Below are 19908 nucleotides of genomic sequence, written 5' to 3'. Positions count from 1 at the left end.
TGGGAGGGGACACCATAGAAGAGCAGGTTTGGTGAGGGGGTGATCTGACTTTGCTTTGAACATGGTGAGTGTGAGTTGCCTTAGAGCCATCAGTGGCCTGCTATATACATCGGTAGGGAGTACAGAGAGGAGTTCTGTGGTAGGGAGATAAATTTATCATCTCTATATAGAGCAGTGGTGGTAATTAGTGTCAGGGTAGAGTGAGAGAGAGAAAAAGGGGAGAATGAAAGCAAAAGAGAAAGGAGGGGACTTAAATAGTAAGCTCCTTAATGGCAGAATACCCTGTTATTGTCATCTTTTATGTATGGCACAATGCTTGGCACATATTAGGTATTGATTAAATGTTTTTTCAAAGTAATTTCATTATTCTTATGGCAACATAAAGTAACAGGAACCATAAAGAGGAGTGGGCTTTCTTGGAGTCATTTCAGCAGAACTAAGCTAAGGCCACTTACGTCAGATTTAAATGAGGAATTAGAAGAGTCTTAACAAAATGATAAAAAGAGGTATATATTTCTGTTTTTCAGAGAAAGATAAAAGAAAGTGTGTTCTAGATCTTAAACAGAGATTTGTGAAGTGTTTCATTTAGTTGGGAGTGTTTTGAAATGTGGAGTTTAGTAAAAATTTGATTAGCTGATTAGATAGTAATGGTAATTTTCTTTTGATGAAAATTATGTGGTTTTGCCCTAACCAGTTTGGCTCAGTGGATAGAGCATCGGCCTGTGGACTGAGGGGTCCCAGGTTCGATTCTGGTCAAGGGCATGTACCTTGGTTGCGGGCACATACCCAGTAGGGAGTGTGCAGAAGGCAGCTGATCGATGTTTCTCTCTCATCGATGTTTCTAACTCTCTACCCCTCTCCCTTCCTTTCTGTAAAAAAATCAATAAGATATATATTTTTTAAAAAGAAAATTATGTGTTTTTAGAGGTTTATAACTATTTTTACATATGTTTCATTTGTTTCTGATTACACAAAGTATATTCCAAGCCCATTTCCTACCCTTTCAATTTTGAACAGATCCAGAGCCCTGATTCTATTTGAAGGTTTTATCTTCCTCTTTTACTTTTGGGTAAAGTAAAACCACCATATATCCCTGTAAGTTCACAATTAAGTGCATGTATAATAATTTATCTCCTTTGTACCAGGCTAAATGTACTCACATTATAGGTTTCATTTGCGAAGGATTTAGTCAAATATAAAGTTAAAAATTCAGTCTGGCTCATTCACAATGTAACTTTTCCTGAATTCAAACTTCATTATTCAGTACACTGAAATTCTATGTCAGTTTTAATTGTACATTCTATATATATAAAAGCCTAAGCAACCATCGCAACCAAAACAAACGAACAGATGACCGAACAGGCTGCATGGGGCGACCAGGCGAGCAGAGGGGTTAGTGAGGGACGACCAAATGACTGAGCAGCAGGCTGTGTGGAGCGAGCAGGCTGGCAGAGGGGGATAGTGAGGGGCGACCAGGCTGGCAAGGGGGCTGTTGGGGGCAATGAGGTCAGCAGGGGGAGCAGTAAGGGGTGACCAGGTCAGTGGGGTGGGGCAGTTAGGGGCGACCAGGCCAGCGGGTGTGAGGGGCAGTGGGGGAAAACCAGGCCAGCAGGGCAGGTAGTTGGGGGTGACCAGGCCAGCGGGGGGGGGGGGGGGGGGGGCAGTTAGGGGCAATCAGGCAGGCAGGCAGGTGAGTAGTTAGGAACCAGTGGTCCTGGATTGTGAGAGGGATGTCCAACTGCCGGTTTAGGCCCGATATCCAGGATCAGGCCTAAACCAGCAGTCGGACATCCTCTAATGGGTCCTGGATTGCAGAGGGTGCAGGCTGGCTGAGGGGACACCCCCCCCCCCCGCACAAATTTTGTGCACCGGGCCTCTAGTAATATGATAATGGTAATAGGATAATATCTTGCATTTGTTCAGTGCTTTAAAATAAATTGATGTTTTTAAAGTTTCAAAGCCTGACCCAGCTTGGAACTAAAAAACCAGAACTTTAGCCTAGAACTTCACATTCCAAGTTCAAAGATCTTTCCAGTTAAACTTGCCACAAATAGAAGTGGAACTAAGTAATCAAATGACTCTTGCTCAAGTGAGTTAATAAAACAGGATATGAACATGTTTTAATATAGTCACTGAATGGGAGGGGATGTCTTCACGCTCCATGTCCCTATACAATAAATCAGTTCAGTTGCAGATGAAGAATGGGAAGAGGTAGCCATGTGTTCCAGGTAATTCAGCAGAAAGTTGGGGCTAGAAGAACCAGCTGCTTCGTTCAGTGCTTGCTGGACTTGGGCCCTCTTTGCCCATGACCTTCTGGGGGAGCAGAGCAGGGGAAGCTGAGGCACAGCTTAATTCCTTGTTGTTCCCTTTGTGACAGGTGCAGTTTGATGAGCGAGAGGACACCAAATCCTGCACCATTGTCATCAACGATGATGACGTGTTTGAGAAGGTGGAGAGTTTCACCGTGGAGCTCAGCATGCCAGCATATGCCCTACTAGGGGAGTTCACCCAGGCGAAGGTCATTATCAATGACACTGAGGACGAACCCACATTAGAGTTTGATAAGAAGACCTACCGGATCAACGAGAGCATTGGTTTTCTATTTGCACCTATTGAAAGAAAAGGTCTGTTGGCGCCAAAAGTGACAAGGAGCTTTGTAATAGCTAACATTTATTGAGTCCCATTTATGTGCCAAGTGCTCATGTACCATATTAACTCATATGTGCAAGTACTTTACATGTATTAATTCATTTCAATTCCAAGGACAGCCCTGATAAAGATCCTACCTGGTGAGTTCTATCAGAAGGCTTCTCTTGGTAGTTCGGGCTGTTAGCACACCCATTTATTCTTTAACGGGACTAAAACACTTTATATTTGGCCTTGCAAATATTCATGTACTGGGGATTCTTAATCAATCACCCAACCCATAAAATGTTTAGTAACCTTGGTCAAAGAGGGAAGTTACAGTTTGTAAAAACTGATTTCCCATCTTAGTTCTTGAAAGACATGTGTTTAAAGATTTCCTTCCGTTAGAGACACATATAGAGCTCAGATGAGAAGTAAACTGTGTGTAAGAACTAAAGGTCAGTTCTTGAGGGGCTAAAAATCAAACCAAAGATCATATTATTGTGCAACATTGAGACTTTAAAACACATGGGAATTAAACCTTCATTCAAAGCCACACAACAACTATAAGTAATGATGTCAGGGTTTTTTGTTTGTTTTTGTTTTGTGTGGTTTTTTTTAAATATATTTTTATTTATTTCAGAGAGGGAGAGGGAGATAGAAACATCAATGATGAGAGAATCATTGATTGGCTGCCTCCTATATATCCCCCACTGGGTATCGAGGCAACCCAGTCCTGTGTCCTTGCCTGGAATCAAACCCAGGATCCTATATAGTCCATAGGCTGATGCTCTATCCACTGAGCCAAACCAACTAGGGCTGATGTCAGGTTTTTTATTGAATCTGCTGCCTGGGTGTTAGTGTAACAAACACTGTAAGTATTGCAAACCTTTGGAGGTGCCACTTGGAAAACAAGCAAGTCCCACTGATTGCTCTGGACCAGCAAGTGGGCCCAGAATAGGCCGTCACTCAGGGCAGTGGCAGCATTAATAAGTAAAGGCTTTTGTACAGAAAGGCAGGTTTTATTTTGTTTTGTCTTTCTTTTTTTAAAATAAGCTTATTTTTCCCTGGGAGTTAAAGTACAGAAGTTTATTCAGAAAGGCAGTGAACTGTGCCCATAACACTACCTTCAGGACACAATTACTTTGCTACTTAAAGTACCAAATATGTCTCTTATCTTTCCACCCTCTGTGGTCTTAGATGGTGGGCAATGAGTCTTGTGAATTAACAGAGCACAAAATTCACAGACTAGGAAATCCATTTTAAGTTGTTTGGTGAAGTATCTGGGGTATATTAAATCCTCAAGTGGTTTATTTTATAAGCTCAGAAGAGACTGCAATGCGGGAAGGTTTCATGCCAGAGCGTGAACATAAATAGTGATGGAATATGTCAGAGGGAACCAAGCTCACTAATTTATCAGAGATTTTAGAATTTGAGAAGCACTCATTCAAATGTTTTGGTTTTCTTGCCATTTTGTATTTCAGGGGATGCAAGCAGCATTGTGTCTGTGATTTGCTACACCATCCCTAAGTCAGCTATGGGAAGTAGCCTCTACGCTCTGGAATCAGGCTCTGATTTTAAATCTAGAGGGAGGTCTGCTGACAGTCGTGTGATATTTGGGTCTGGTGTCACCATGTCCACCTGTGACATCATGCTCATTGATGACAGTGAATATGAAGAGGAAGAAGAGTTTGAGATTGCCCTGGCAGATGCTTCTGACAATGCCCGCATCGGAAGGGTGTCATCGGCCAAGGTGCTCATCAATGGTCCCAATGATGCCTCCACTGTGTCCCTGGGCAACACGGCTTTCACTGTCAGTGAGGATGCAGGTAACAGAGAGCATCTCTGGGGTTCCATCACCCATCTCTTGATCTCTTTCTTGAATGATTTCCTCTCAGATTTGAGAATACCCTTAAGACATTGAGAATGCCATTCCTCAGTGACATTATTGTTGGCCCAAGACATTATATAATGCTAGGCATTTCAACCAAGAATGGAAGGTAGTAAAGAATCACTTTTCTTGCTCTGATTACTGATGGCAGGGAGGGATCTGGCTTACAGTCATTGGCTGACCTTTGTGGTCTACAGGGAAGGCATGTTGCTAAGCATTTTGTCTTGCAAAGGAGGGGAATGCAATCTGTTGAGAATAGAGGTAAGTGATTTCATATACTTCTCGCTGCTAAAACAAATACATTCTAAAATGTCAGTGTCTTCACAAGTGGAACCTGCTCATTCATGTTACAGCCCAAAGCAGTCAGTGGGCAGATTTTTCCACACAGGCTCCTTCCCTCTCCTGGCTGCACAGGGGTCCTCCGCATGTTGCTGGCAGTCATACTACCAGAAGGGGCAGCAACTGTGAGAAGTATCTACTGATGGGAGCCACTTGACCAAGGTCTCTCACCTCTTTGAAGGTGATATTCTGAGGGACAGTGGGAACTGATCTTCTTGAATACTTATGGAATGCCAGGTACCGAGCAACATACATTTCATGAATTCTCACTTAATCTTCTGTAAAGAAGATGACATTATAGAGGAGAGCAAATGGAGACTCAGAGATTAAATAAATCATCAAATATCAAGCAGTTAATATGCCAGAGCTGGATTTAGAACCCAGACCTTTTTACAATGCCACTTCCTTTGCCATACACTAAAGGCTCAGTCATGACTAATGTCCTTTCACAACTGACTAGAAAAATGTGATTTTCATGTAGCTTTGCTCTCACCTTGATTGTGAAAACAGCTAAAAATCTACATGTGTATCATTAGGACCCTATGAAGTATGATGTCACAATGGACCAGAAAATGAGTTTCATTCCTAAGATAAGCAATAAGCACATATGGCTTAAGTAATGATGTGTGCACCACTCAGATAAAATGGGGAAATCAAACCAGTTAGGGACATTTAATTAGGAACATTCAGCTTCAGGCCCCATAGAGTCCCATAGCTAGTTCTTCCTTAATTGACTATTTTCTAGCTCATCCCTGAGGCGCTCGTCTGAATTTCTTCTCCCTATATAGGTTTGAGATGTTTTCCAATGGATCCTTCCCCCTTAAGTTCATTGTTCTTCTGTGAACAGTCTCCTTTGTGAAGCCACAAAATCATTTTCCCCTAAAGGCTACTTTCCAGCAAACCTGCATGAGACCCTCCTCTAGGTCTGCTATTAATCTCAGTGTTGGTAAAAAGAAGGGCGGTGATACCTCAGCCTTCCTCAGAGGGAGCACCAAGCATCGCTGAGGTTAGAGTAGACGGGCCAGCAGGATAAAACTGCTGCTGCTGAGAAAGAGAACATATTGGGAAAGTACCATTGATTTTCTGGGTCAAGGTTGACCTTGGGAATCTATGAATCTTGTTTCAGGAACAGTGAAGATCCCAGTTATCCGCCATGGGACTGACCTTTCGACCTTCACATCCGTCTGGTGTGCTACGCGTCCCTCAGACCCAGCTTCTGCCACTCCAGGAGTTGACTATGTTCCCAGCTCTAAGAAGGTGGAATTCGGACCAGGTGTCACTGAGCAGGTGAGCATACAGCCGTGAAAGGCTGGATGAGTCTGTTAATGTGGTATCTAGTCTGCTCTCCAAACTCTCCGGAGGACACTAAACTCCACTTGCAATATTACTATCTTCCCTTTCTTCAAAAACACAAACATACAATCAAGAGAACAAACTTAGAGGGATCGTCTACAAAACTCTCCAAGTGATGTTTTTACCATCTCTTATCCAGCACCACAGATTTAGGATAGAAACCACATTTGTTTGATCTAAATATCTAGAAACAAAACACCTAAGGGTGTGTAATAAAAAGAGTGTAATTTTATGGATAAAAAGAAACTTAATTTAAGACCACCAAAGAAAGACAAGTTGTTGCCTGTGTCCTAATTTCCCAAAATAAATGGGTGTTATGTGTTTGGCATTCTGTAAGGTTTACTTGAATGTTTCTTTTTTAAAAGTTAAAAATCACTTTTTAAAAATGAGATGTAATTAACATATAACACTACAGTAGTTTCAGTTGTACAATGCAATGATTCAATGTTTATATATATTGAAGACAATCACAACAGTAAATCTAGTTAACATTCTGATTTTTCTTCTAGTATTGCACCTTGACGATCTTAGATGACACTCAATATCCAGCAATTGAAGGGCTGGAGACATTTGTGGTTTTCCTCAGCTCAGCACAAGGGGCCGAACTGACCAAACCTTTCCAAGCTGTCATTGCCATTAATGACACATTCCAGGATGGTAAGAGATTGGGGCTGCCAGCTGGTGGCTGACTATAGTTCTATTTTTTTTTTTTAACTTCCATATGTATGCATTGGACCTCATTCACATTTCATTCAAGAAATGTGAGTATGTGTGTGTGAGTGCATGTGTATGTATGTGTGCATATGTCTGTTATATCTGTGTGTGTTCAAGTACCTGCATGCACACATTTACATGGAAATAGGGGAAAGAAATAATTGTTCATGTTTCTGGCACTCTACTAGATACACAAAAAATGTTTAAGCCTTGGTTTGGGCCATGTTCTCAAGAAGTTCAATGTCTAGTTGGGGGACCAGACCCTTATACTGAAAAGTTAGGATATCCTATATAATAAAAAGCTAATAATTGCAAATCGACTGAACAGTGAACACCTGATCGCTATGATGCACACTGAACAACAGGGGGCAGACACTCAACACAGGAACTGCCCCCTGGTGGTCAGTGTGCTCCCACAGGAGGAGCACCACTCAGCCAGAAGACAGGCTCATGGCTGGCGAGTGCAGCGGTGGTGGTGGGATCCTCTCCCGTCTCTGTGGCAGCGCTAAGGATGTCCGACTGATGGCTTAGTCCTGCTCTGGAGTGGGCCTAAGCTGTCTGTCAGACATCTCCCAAAGGCTCCCGGATTGCAAGAGGGCACAGGCCAGGCTGAGGGACTCCCCAACGAGTGCACGAATTTCGTGCACCGGACCTCTAGAATTATGATAAATGGCCTAACAGTGCTATAAATCCAGTGCTATCTGAGCAGATGGGACTGAACAATAACTTTGCATGAAAAAATCATAGAAGATTTCACAAAGGAGTTGATATTTAAGCTGAGTCTTCAGGTGTGATAGTAATTTACCTAATGGATAATAAAATAAAGCTTTCTCAAATAAACAGATATAGTATGTACATGGCATAAAATTTTGAAAGGTGCATATTTGGAAAACAGTGAGATGCTTACTTTTGCTTTGAATTCAGTAGGAGGTGAATAAAAGGAAATTAAATGAAAAGATAGATTGGAGTCAAGTTCTAAGAGTCTTATGTTCCAGCTTAAGGAATTGATAAGCAGAGGGAAGCCACAGATTCTTATCAGCACAGGAGTGTGTGATTTTGTCTTAGGAAACTCATTATCCTGTAGATGATGTGCAGGAATGAAGACACAAGTATATGAACAGAATGTAAGTCGCCACTGAAGACCTAACCTAAGTAACATGAGGGTGAAGAAGAAGGGACAGGTGCTTCTTAGGAAGAATTGATGAAATTTAGAATTGTCAGATTCTAGAGTTGGGTGGAGAGAATCAAGGCAAACTTCCCACCTCAAGCAGAAGGACCCTAATCAGCATTCCTATGGTTGACAATAGAGTCCACGATTAAACTCTTACAGTGAATGAAAAGGCACCAAAAAAGGAACAGGCAGCCCAGCAGAGCAATCTTTAATATTTTTATTTATTTTAAATTATTTATTCATTTATATTTTTAAAAAATCAAATGACAAAAATGGTATACTATGAAAATTAAGTCTTCCTTCTACTCCTGTCTCCCAATCCTCCAGTTCCACTCCCTAGAAACAACCATTTTAACCACTTTTTTGTTGTGTGTAGCCTTCAAGAGAGAAAAGAAATATATGCATGTGTCCAAAATGGTATCTTACTTTATTTTATTCTTAATATATATTTTTATTGATTTCAGAGAGGAAGGGAGAGGGAGAGAGAGATAGAAACATCAATGATGAGAGAGAATCATTGATCAGCTGCCTCCTGCATGCCCCCTGCTGGGGATCAAGCCCACAACCCAGGCATGTGCCCTGACCGGGAATTGAACCATGACCTCCTGGTTCATAGGTTGACACTCAATCACTGAGCCACACCAGCCAGGCAAAAAATGGTATATTATTTTAGAGCTAGTTATATTAAGGTTTAATTTATATGAATTAAATTTATCCTTTCTGGTATGCAGTTCTATGAGTTTTGACAAATAGACAATATTGTGCCCACCACCGCAATCAAGATGTTGAACAGCCCTGGCTGGTATGGTTCATTTGGTTGGGCATTGTCTCACACACAGAAAGTTGCTAGTTCGATTTCCAGTCAGGGTACATGCCCGGGTTGTGGGCTTGATCACCCTAGGAGGCATGTAGGAGGTAGCCGATTGATGTTGTACTCTCACATTAATGTTTTTCTCTCTCTCCCTCTCCCTCTTTATTTCTCTAAAAACCAATAAACTATTTTTTTAAATGTTGAACAGTTCTAACCCTACAAAGTTCTCTCACGTCCCTGTTAGTCAACCTCTTACCCATTCTGATCCTGGCAACCACGGATCTATTTTCTATCCATAAAGTTATGCCATTTCCAGAATGTCTAAATGGAGTCCAGTAATATGAGCACCTTGAGTCTGTTCTTTCCATCAGAATACCTACTGCCTTTGAGAGTCATCCACATTGTTGTGCATAAGAGCAGTTTGCTCTTTCCATTGCTGAGTAATCTCCCTTGTATGGATGTACCACTGTTTGCTTATCCACTCATCTGCTGAATGACATTTGGGCTGTTTCCAGGTTTTGGCAATTATGATTAGAGTGGCTATAACATTTGCATATAGGTTTTTATGTGAATATAGGTTTTCATTTCTCTAGAGTAAATACTTAGGAGTGGAGTTGTTAGATTATATGGTCAGTGTTTAACATTCTAAGAAACTGCCAGCTTGTTTTCCAAAGTGGTTGTAACTATTTTGTGTTACCACCAGCCGTGTGTGAGAATTCTAGTTGCTCCACATCCACACCAACATTTGGTGCTGTCAGTTCTTTATGAAGTGTTTTAGTTATTCCAGTAGGTGGGTAGTGAATGAGTGATGACATTGAGATATTTTCAGGTGCTTACTTGCCATCCATATATCTTCTTTGGCAAAGCATTGTAGAAAACTCCCATTTTTTAATTGGGTTGTTTATTGTATTGTTTTAGGCTCTGGACAAAGATTTGTGTTTTGCAAATATTTTATCCAAATCTACTGCTTCTTCTTTTTTTTTTTTTTGTTCTCTTAATAGTGTCTTTTAAAGAGCAATAGGCTTTTATTTTGAAGCAGTTCCATTTATTGATATTTCTATTACTGATCATGCTTTCAGTGTTGTATCTAAGAAATCTTAGCCTAAACCAAAGTTTCAAAGATTTTTCTCCTGTTTTCTCCTGGTAGTTTTATAGTTTTAAGTTTTGCAATTAGATTTATGATTCACAAAATGGTAACTTTAACCACAAACAAGATTATAACAATACTCTATTTTATATTGCATGTTACTTCAGAGTTTACAGAGTGATCTGTTAGACATTGTCTCATTTGCTCATAATCCAGTGGTTTCACTTTTACTTCTATTTTGTAGACGAGGAGACTGATTGGGGAAAAAACATTCACAAAGTTTAATATGTGGAGGAACCAGCATACATTCTGGGACTTTTGGCTCCAAATCCATAGTCCTTATATAACACTAAATGGTTCTATTTATGCAATAGTAGACTCTGTAGGATTTTTTTCCTTAGTGGAATTTAAAAAAGAAAGAAAAAGGAAATACACTTATTCCTTTTATTTTTGAAAAGACTTCTTATTCTTTTGCATGAAAAGATAGCCAATTTCCCTCTGATAAAGTGGAAAGTGAGTGCAAAGTCAGAGTCCTAAAATTTAATCCCAGCCCCACCACTTCCTTGCTCTTTCAGCCTTAAGGTTATTGAGCCCCATTTTGTTCATCTATAAAACATGTAAATACCCATCTTACAAGATTGTTGTAAGGAATAAATTAGATAAAATATGTGAAAATACCTACCATAGTATCAGGCACATAGTAGATTTTATTACATGTTAACTTCTTTTCTTCCTGACACACCTGTAATTTATTATACTTGCCAGTGGGACTCCAGTAACACATAAACTTCATTGCACTCTGATCAATACAAGATTCCACTTAGATTATTTTTATATTTTGTTGATGGGCATTAGGATTGCAAACTTAGAAAATGAATATGTTAAAAAAAATATATATCATTTTTTCAGGAAGAGTACAATAATATATATTCAGTCCAGAATTTATCCCAAAGAAAGAAATCCCCAAACCTATTTCAGTGACCCATTGTAGTGTTCCGCAATTACTTCTGTTGGTTATCCTTCTTCCTAGTGAGTACTAACTTTTGTTGAATCCCTTCAATGTGCACATTGTAAGGCAGAAAGATCTCACTGGCTCTTCAAATTGTGAAACTAAGGTTAAATAATTTAAGACCACACAGAGAGGAAGTGATGGATCTGTAAAACCCAGATCCACTCTATCCAAGTACAATCTTATGCTTTTTTACCCTACCATGCTCACCTTCCATAGAAGTGGGATCATTGGGTCATAAGGCAGTTCCACTTTTAATTTTTTTGAAGAAACTCCATACTGTTTTCCACAGCAGCTATACCTATCTGCATTCCCACCAACAGAGCACAAGGGTTCCCTTTTCTCCACATCCTTGCCAGTATTGTTTGTTGATTTATTGATGATAGCCATTCTGACAGGTCTGAGGTGATATCTCATTGTGGTTTTAATTTGCATTTCTTTGGTGATTAGTGACATTGAGCACTTTTTCATATGTTTATTGGCCATCTGTATGCACTCTTTGGAGAAATGTCTATTCAGATCCTTTGCCCATTTTTTAATTGGATTGGTATTTTTTGTTTGTTTGTTTGTTTTGGTGTTGAGTTTTATAAGTTCTTTATAAATTTTGGATATCAACCCCTATCAGATGTATTATTGCTGAATATGTTCTCCTATTCAGTGGGAATACAGGGAACATACCTCAACATAATAAAGGCCATATATGACACACCCACAGCCAACATCATACTCAATGGGCAGAAACCACAAACGTTTCCCTTAAGATCAGAAATAAAACAGGGATGTCTGCTTTCACCACTCTTATTCAGTATAGCCCCAGCAATCAGACAAGAAGAAGAAATTAAAGGCATCCAAATTGTAAAGAAAGAAATAAAACTGTCATTATTTGCAGATGACATGATATTGTATATAGAGAACCCTAAATATTTCCCCCCAAAAAATACTAGAATTGATAAATGAATTCAGTAGAGTAGCAGGATGCAAACTAAATATTCATTAATCAGCTGCATTTTTATTCACCTATAATGAACTATCAGAAAGGGAAACTAAAAAAACTATCTCATTTACAATTGTATCAAAAAAAAATACCTAGGAATAAATTTAACCAAGGATGTAAAAGACCTGGTCTTGAAAAATTATATGACAGTGAAGAAAGAAATTGAAGAAGATACAAATTGTAGAAGCATATACCATGTTCATGAATAAGAAGAATTAAATATCATTATAATGCCCATATTACTTAAAGCAATCTATAGATTCGATGCAATTCCTATTGAGATACCAATGGCATATTTCTCAAAATTAGAACAAATATTCCAAAAAATAATATGGAACTGCAAAAGACCCCAAATAACCACAGCAATCTTGAGAAAGAAGAACCAAGTTGGAGGAATCATGCTACCCGATATCAAACTATACTACAAAGCCATAGTAATCAAAACAGCATGGTACTGGTATAAAAACAGATGTATAGATCAATGGAACAGAATAGAGAGCCCCAAAATAAACCCACACCTTTATAGTCAGTTAATATTTAACAAAAGAAGCAAGAACATAATATGGGCTAAAGATAATCTAATCAATAAATGGTATTGGGAAAATTGGACAGATACGTGCAAAAAAAATGAAATTAGACCACCTTTTACACCACATACATTAATCTCAAAATGGATTAAAGCTTAAAAGTAAGAATCAAAACCATAAAAATCCTAGAAGAAAACATAGGCAGTAAAATCTCGGACATTTTTTATGGCAATATTTTTTCTGATATTTCTCCTGGGGCAAAGAAAAAATAAACAAATGGGACTACTATAAAGATTTTGCACGGCAAAGGAAACCATCAACAAAGTGAAAAGACAACCACTCTAGCTTTTAACTCTCATCTTGACTTGATGCCTGTCAGGCCAGCAAGAAAAATCAATCCAAAGCATTAGATAATCTGCCAGAGCAGAAAAGCTTTCTTGCTTGTGTTACTTTTTACTTGGCAACAAACTTCCTTCTTGTCCTCCTGTGCTAGGTCATGTCATTGCCACCTACTTCTTAAATAGCACCGACCATTTTACTGGATGACAGAGCCCTAAATGGTAATTGTTCAGAGCCTAATGCTAAAGTTGTCAATTTTCCTTTAGATGTGGTGTTCTGGGTTTTTCTCAGTATAAGTGGGAATTGTTAGGTTTAGTTCAGCTCACGGTTTTGTGTTGTTTTGTTGATGCCAACAGTTCTGAGCAGAGGGCAGGTTGGAGGCAAGCAGCTTTCTGCAAGTGGACTTGCACAATGCTGGGGTGCTCACCCTTTCTGTTTCCTCCTTTCAGGTTTGGCAGGGCATACCCAAGACACAGCCAGGAACTAGGTGTCTACAGCTATAGGGTCAGCTTCCTGCAGCCCCAAAGACTAAGGTGGCACATGACTGGAGGGACTACCTCTTTGTATTTTTTATTAGGAAATTAATAATCTGCATTCAACAAAATGTTCTTGGAAGGGGACATGTCCTAATGCGGAGTATTACCATGGACACTGTAGGAAGTAAGGAGGAAAAAAAATGACCTTTCATATAGAGAAGCCTGGAATTGGGGCCAATATAAATCATATGATAATAATCCATACCGAAATTTGAGTGTCGCTGTGTGCCAGATACTGCATTGAACACCATTCCCATACAATCTTGTTAAATTCAATACTCCTGGTAATTCTATGAGTTAGATATTAACATTTCCAATTTACATAATGAAGAAACCCAGGTCTCATAAAATCTAAGTAGATTGCTCTACATGATATAGCTAATAAGTAGCAGAACTGGGGTGGAAATTCAAGCCTGCTTACTCCAAAACCTTTGCTTTTAACCACCATTTGGCCACTGTCCCTCCCTAAAGTCAAATGAGACCTTGTGAGTTATGAGACCAGGTAACTCTCCAGCAGTGGTCACAGATTGGGGGCCCACTGGACATTTCGGCATGTGGATATGTTTTGTTTGGCCCAAATAGTTTTGACTTGTCTGGAATTTCTTTTTCCCTATTTTAATGGGTTGCTATTTTAAAATTTAGGAGATGTGACATAAAAATCCAGATAAGAGATCTTGCTTTGTTTGAAAATAGGAAGATCTGCCAAAAAAAGACTGGAGCTGCAAGTCAACCTACTTTAAATAAGGCCTGCTCTTCCCTCTTTACCAACATCCCAACTCCTCGCTGTTGTGTTCCTGGCCCCAGGACCAGTGTGAGTGGCCATTTATCAGCAGGCTTGCACTGCTGTTTGCCTGATTGTAGCCTTAGAAGGGAAGTGAACTTTTTTGAGTACTCAAGTCTCTATCAAAATTTTTTACACCTGGCCCATTTTTTTTTTTTACTTGAATTACTTGTCTGCATTTGAGATGGTGACCATACCCTGAAGCTGGGCAAAAAAAGGTGCAACATTGATTTGTTCTATTTTATTGGAACCACATTCACAGTGGAAGCAATTCCCTTGCCCTGAGAGCAGCAATCAGGCCTTGAAATCGGCTTACCAGCCTAGGGTGGCCCTTCCTGGAGCCCTCCTACCACGTGGCTGCCCAGAGCTGCAGAGGGCTGTGTCCACCTCCCTATATTTCCCTCTAAAGATGCCTCCATCTTTCCTTCTGCTCCCCCAGTGCCCAGCATGCAGTTTGCCAAGGACTTGCTCCTAGTGAAGGAGAAGGACGGTGTTCTGCATGTGCCTATCATTCGGAGTGGAGACCTGAGCTATGAGTCGTCAGTGAGGTGCTATACTCAGAGCCATTCAGCTCAGGTCGCAGAGGACTTTGAGGAGAGAAGAAATGCAGACTCTTCACGGATTACGTTTCTGAAAGGAGAGAAAGTAAGTGGATTTGTGGTTACTGAATGATGAGATTCTCTTCTTTCTTGATGCCTTTATTTGTCCACAGTGAAGTAATTTAGATAAATTCTGAACATTTTAGGATATTTTTTACTAATTGATAATATTTTTTAGTAATACCATACATTCTATGTGGCTGTCTTCTTGGTCTCTCACTTAAAACCAAACACATATATCATTGGTTGAGTTGGGAAATTTAGGTGATGAGTAATATTTCTGGAATTTAACAGAATCGAATGAACAAGGCTTCTCTTAATTTGAAACATTAGAGATGAAGAGATTCTACATCTAAAGGAGAAATAGACAATACTCTAATACCTGGGCCTCTTTCCTAGGGCAACATACATGCTAACAGAACCAATAGAATAGGACCAGATGAGAAGACATTGAGCAGAGGCAAGTCAGTTGAATAGCAATGCACCATGCATGGAACGCCTGAAAAACACCAATCACGAATTATGGCTGCATCAAACTTAGTGTATGCCAAAAATACATATTGAATGAGACTCACATTTCTCCATTTTTGGATCTCAGTTGCAGATGGTTGATTCCATTGTGCCCCTTGATTCAAGGCACAAGTTCTGGTCGGTTAGTTCAAGGCCCTTCTCTTATTCTGTTTATTTATTTTTATTCTACGCCTCTTCTCCTCATTCCCTTCCTCACCTCAGAGCTCATCAATATGTTGTATTTAATATATATCCTTTAATTTATGTTTATTCTTTAAAAATGCTTGTTTTGTGTGCATAATTTTTATTTTATAAAATTGCTATTGTGTTGTATCTTTTTCAAACTTTTACTGTGTTTACTCAGCAATATGTTTTATTCATCCATGTCATTTATGTGTACATCTAATCAGTTGCTTCAAACTATTGCATAGTTTTTATGATGTGCATCTACTACCTTTTTAAAAATATGTTCTTATTAATCTTAGAGAGAGAAGAGGGGAGAGGAAGAGAGAGATGGAAACATCGATGAGAGAGAAACATCAACATCAACCTGCTGCCTCCTGTATGCTCCCGGGGGATCAAGTCCAAAACTCAGTCTTGTGCCCTGACTGGGAATCAAACCAGTGACCTCCTGGTGCATAGGCCGACACTCACTGAGTCACACCTGCAGGCTGCATCTCCTACCTTTTCTTTCTTTTTTTTCTTCCTTCCTTTCTTTTTTCTTTTTTTTTTTTTTTTAAGAGAGAGAGAGTAGAAGGGAAGGGGAGAGACAGGGAGAGAAACATCGATGGGAGAGAAACACATCAATTGGTTGCCTCCCGCACACACCCTGACCAGGGACTGGGGATGGAGCCTACAACCGGGGTATGTATCCTTGACCAGAATTGAATCCAGGACCCTTAAGTCCTTGGGCTGATGCTCTATCCAGTGAGCCAAACCAGCTAGGGCTGCATCTACTACCTTTTATCCACCTGTTCTCAGCAATAGACAGTGAGGAACCCCAGAAATAGCCGACAGTCAATACCTCACACTACGCCACCACTAATAATGCTGCGGTGCACATCCTCATACTTATCCACTCACAGATGTGAGATAAAATTTCTTTGGATACATATATAGCAGTCAAATTGCTGTACCATAGGACATGCATGTGCTTAATTAAAAAAAAAAAAGGAATATTGTCAGAATACTTTCCAGAATGTCACAAGGATTATTGTATGTAACCCAACAATCCTCTTCAACATTTAGCATTATTCATCTTTTGACTTTTTGCTAATCTAATATGTGTAAAGTTACATCTTGTTTTAATTTGCATTTTTCTAATTAATGGTGGTTTATACACTTGTTAACTTATTGAACTTTCTCTTATTGAAATTCATTATTATTATTTTAATCCTCACTAGAGGATTTTTTTCCATTGGTTTCTAGAGAAAGTGAGAGGGATAAGGGGGAGAGAGAGAGAGTGACACACACACATTAATTGGTTGCCTCTCACACAGACCCCTACCAGGGCTGGAGAACCTGCAACCAAGGTATGTGCCCTTAACAGGGAATTGATCCTGTGACCCTCCAGTCCATGGGGCAGTGGTCTAACCACTGAGCAAACTAGCCAGGGCAAAAATGTATTATTTTAATCCTCTGCTCCTTATTTTGTTACATTGCTGTCTTTTTCTTACTGATCTGCTATACTTTCTTAAATATTCTAAATATCAATTCCTTGCCAGTTAGACATTTTAGATATTATAAATATACTTTCCCTTTCTGTCACTTATCTATTACTTTGGACTATGATGTTCTTAGTTGAACAGAAGTCTTTGATTTTGATAACAATTCAATGTATATAATTTTGGTTTTATGATTAGTCCTTTTGAAGTATAGCATAAGAAGATCTTACCCATACCAGTTCACCCCAGATTCTTCTTCTGTTCATATTTAATAACATTAAAAAAGTGATAGCTTTCTTCTTTGGGAGTTTCAGTCTTTTATACATTTATGACTCAGAAAAGCCCTGGCTCAGTTATATATTTTATAAGAATTTTACTGGTGGAGGGTTGAAACATGTATTTAAAAATACACACACATACTACAGATGCAATCTAAATCTTTGAATCTACATGTCTGTATTTGTTTTAAGTTCAAAAAAGGATCCTCTACCTATCCAAGAGACAGTTTGTCTTAATAAAATTATAAAGAAATATAGTCTAATGGTCTAAATGTTACCCACATGACAATCTATCTATCATCATTCATAAGCACACTTGGGAATCTTCACTTTTTCTTGACTTACTAAGCAATATATCTTTGGAATTTGTCATTCAGTAGAATGTCTTCTTTTAAAGATATCCTGAAGATTCAATACTAAATTCATATTTTCTATTAAAATTGTTATTGTAAGAAAGATGTGGTAGAGAAAAAAAAAGGAACATTCTTCAGGGATTTAAAACTGGGTTAGCAATCCACATATCATGTTCACAGGGATGCTCTCCTTTCATTTAGTATAATTAGGAAGTATGAGAATGAAACTTCTCTATACCCACATAGTCTATGCAATACGGTAGTATAGTGGCTTTTAAATGGTTCAACTAAAAATAACCCCACTTATCACATGATGCCACTATTGAGGCTGCTCCGTTTTCCAAAATGTTGTGACCTTATTTTACATATCTCAAGGACACAATCCTCAGTAGAGAATGATCAGTTTGAGAAACACTATTTCTTTGCATCAAACAGGGGTTTAGATTATGTTCTGAGACCCAATCAATACTCAGCAGTTTTCAGATGAGATAACATTTGGCAGCACATTTGAGAATTCTGCAGCACTTAAAGGTGTCCTTAGCCTAACAGGAAGCCTTTCTAAGCTCTTTATAAGACTATTCCAATTTTACAATGAAAAAGGAACATTGTTCAGCTCTCCAGGAAGTCTAATCCATTTGTTAAACCCCCACATCAGAAATCTGCCTATCATAACATGTGCAAGTGTATTGATCAGCTTAGGCCAGTGGTCGGCAAACTCATTAGTCAACAGAGCGGCAAACCGCGGCTCATGAGCCGCATGTGGCTAGCGAGCTGCAGTTTGCTAACCACTGGCTTAGGCAAAATGTGGGAAAGTGTGCAAATGTTCTACACATGATCATTAATGGGTTCTGTATTTGATCTTCTTTTTTCATAACTCATCACCAATAATTCAAATGATTTGGAATGTTCTCATACAAGGCTCCACATATAGGTAAGTCCCACATAGGCATGAACTTCTAGATAACATTCTATTTTAACTAGAATTTATGTTGACTCTTTGATGCTACAAAGAAGAACAATCGTTTTCTAGGAAAAACAAGGAAGTTATTAACATCTCAATGCAAATTTGACTCTATCTTCTTCCCTTGACTCTAGATGAAGAACTGCACTGTCTACGTCCATGATGACTCCATGTTTGAGCCTGAGGAACAGTTCAGGGTCTTCCTTGGCCATCCCCTTGGGAATCACTGGAGTGGAGCCAGAGTTGGAAAGAATAGCATGGCCACCATCACCATATCCAATGATGAAGATGGTAACCACTACTCTAATGTACACTTGCTGTACATCACATTTACTAACCATGTAATTACAAGTGTCTTAAAAAATGAAAGGGCTACAAAGATGCCTACTGATAACAGTCCTGTATTATATTTATAACACTAGAGGCCCAGTGCATGAAAATTCGTGTACTTGGGGGGGTCCCTCAGCCCGGCCTGCACCCTCTCGCAGTCCGGGACCCCTTGGGGGATGTCCTACTGATGGCTTAGGCCAGCCTTGGGCAAACTGCGTCCCGCAGGCCAGATCTGGCTGTTCTATCCGGTTCTCTTGCTCTCCCCTCCGCTCCTTTACTTTGAATTTATATTAGTTTACACAAACACTCCATCCATGCTTTTGTTCCAGCCCTCCGGTCCAGTTTAAGAACCCATTGTGGCCCTCGAGTCAAAAAGTTTGCCCACCCCTGGCTTAGGCCCACGGGGAGTGGGCCTAAGCCGTTAGTCAGACATCCTAAGCGCTGCTGCAGAGACAGAAGAGGCTCCCACCACTGCCGCTGCACTCGCCAGCCGTGAGCCGGCTTCTGGCTGAGCAACACTCCCCCTGTGGAAGCACACTAACCACCAGGGGGCAGCTCCTATGTTGAGCGTCTACCCCCTGGTGGTCAGTGCGCATCATAGCGACTGGTCGGTCATTCTGCCATTAGGGTCAATTTGCATATTACCCTTTTATTATATAGGATGTTGGCAGCAAATGATCATCGTCTACAAAGCTCCTATAAGTTTACTAGGGCTATAGGTAGTTTTAATCTCATTATTCCCTACCACACTGCCAAGAGAAAGGAATGATTATGGTTAAGGCTAGGACAGAGACACTAAGACAGGCAGAGAATAAAACTATTTAAATCACTGCAGTTGGAGCAGAATTGGAAATACAATCAGAATGAGTTGAATCCAATGAACTGATTTAAACACTGAAATTAGAAAAGTCTAATTTCTCAGTTTTCTTTTCTTCCATTGACTTGGCCTACTAACCTAAAAAAACAAATCTTACATTCTTTGGACAGGTTGTAGTAAAGAGTGACCCACATACCAGGGAAAACAAAATCTGTTCCA

At 39.6% G+C, this 19908-nt stretch overlaps 1 protein-coding gene across 2 annotated transcripts in view; it reads left to right on the top strand.

Annotated features, from left to right (window-relative positions):
• The window catches only part of FRAS1 (Fraser extracellular matrix complex subunit 1), a gene marked incomplete at its 5' end in the record, with an annotated part of 457295 nt that overhangs the window by 395261 nt on the left and 42126 nt on the right, over window positions 1-19908 (top strand). For both annotated transcript variants that reach the window (XM_080673629.1, XM_080673630.1), the window contains 6 exons: window positions 2378-2624; window positions 4110-4454; window positions 5982-6142; window positions 6718-6865; window positions 14617-14822; window positions 18677-18833. In XM_080673629.1, coding sequence (XP_080529755.1) covers window positions 2378-2624; window positions 4110-4454; window positions 5982-6142; window positions 6718-6865; window positions 14617-14822; window positions 18677-18833 — 1264 coding nt within the window. The remainder of the gene's footprint in view (window positions 1-2377; window positions 2625-4109; window positions 4455-5981; window positions 6143-6717; window positions 6866-14616; window positions 14823-18676; window positions 18834-19908) is intronic.

The sequence above is a fragment of the Plecotus auritus genome (assembly GCF_963455305.1).
Source record: "Plecotus auritus genome assembly, chromosome: 1".
In the NCBI taxonomy this organism is placed as follows: Eukaryota; Metazoa; Chordata; class Mammalia; order Chiroptera; family Vespertilionidae; genus Plecotus; species Plecotus auritus.
Note: the sequence above shows the minus strand (reverse complement) of the source record. Positions and strands in the feature narration are given on the sequence as shown.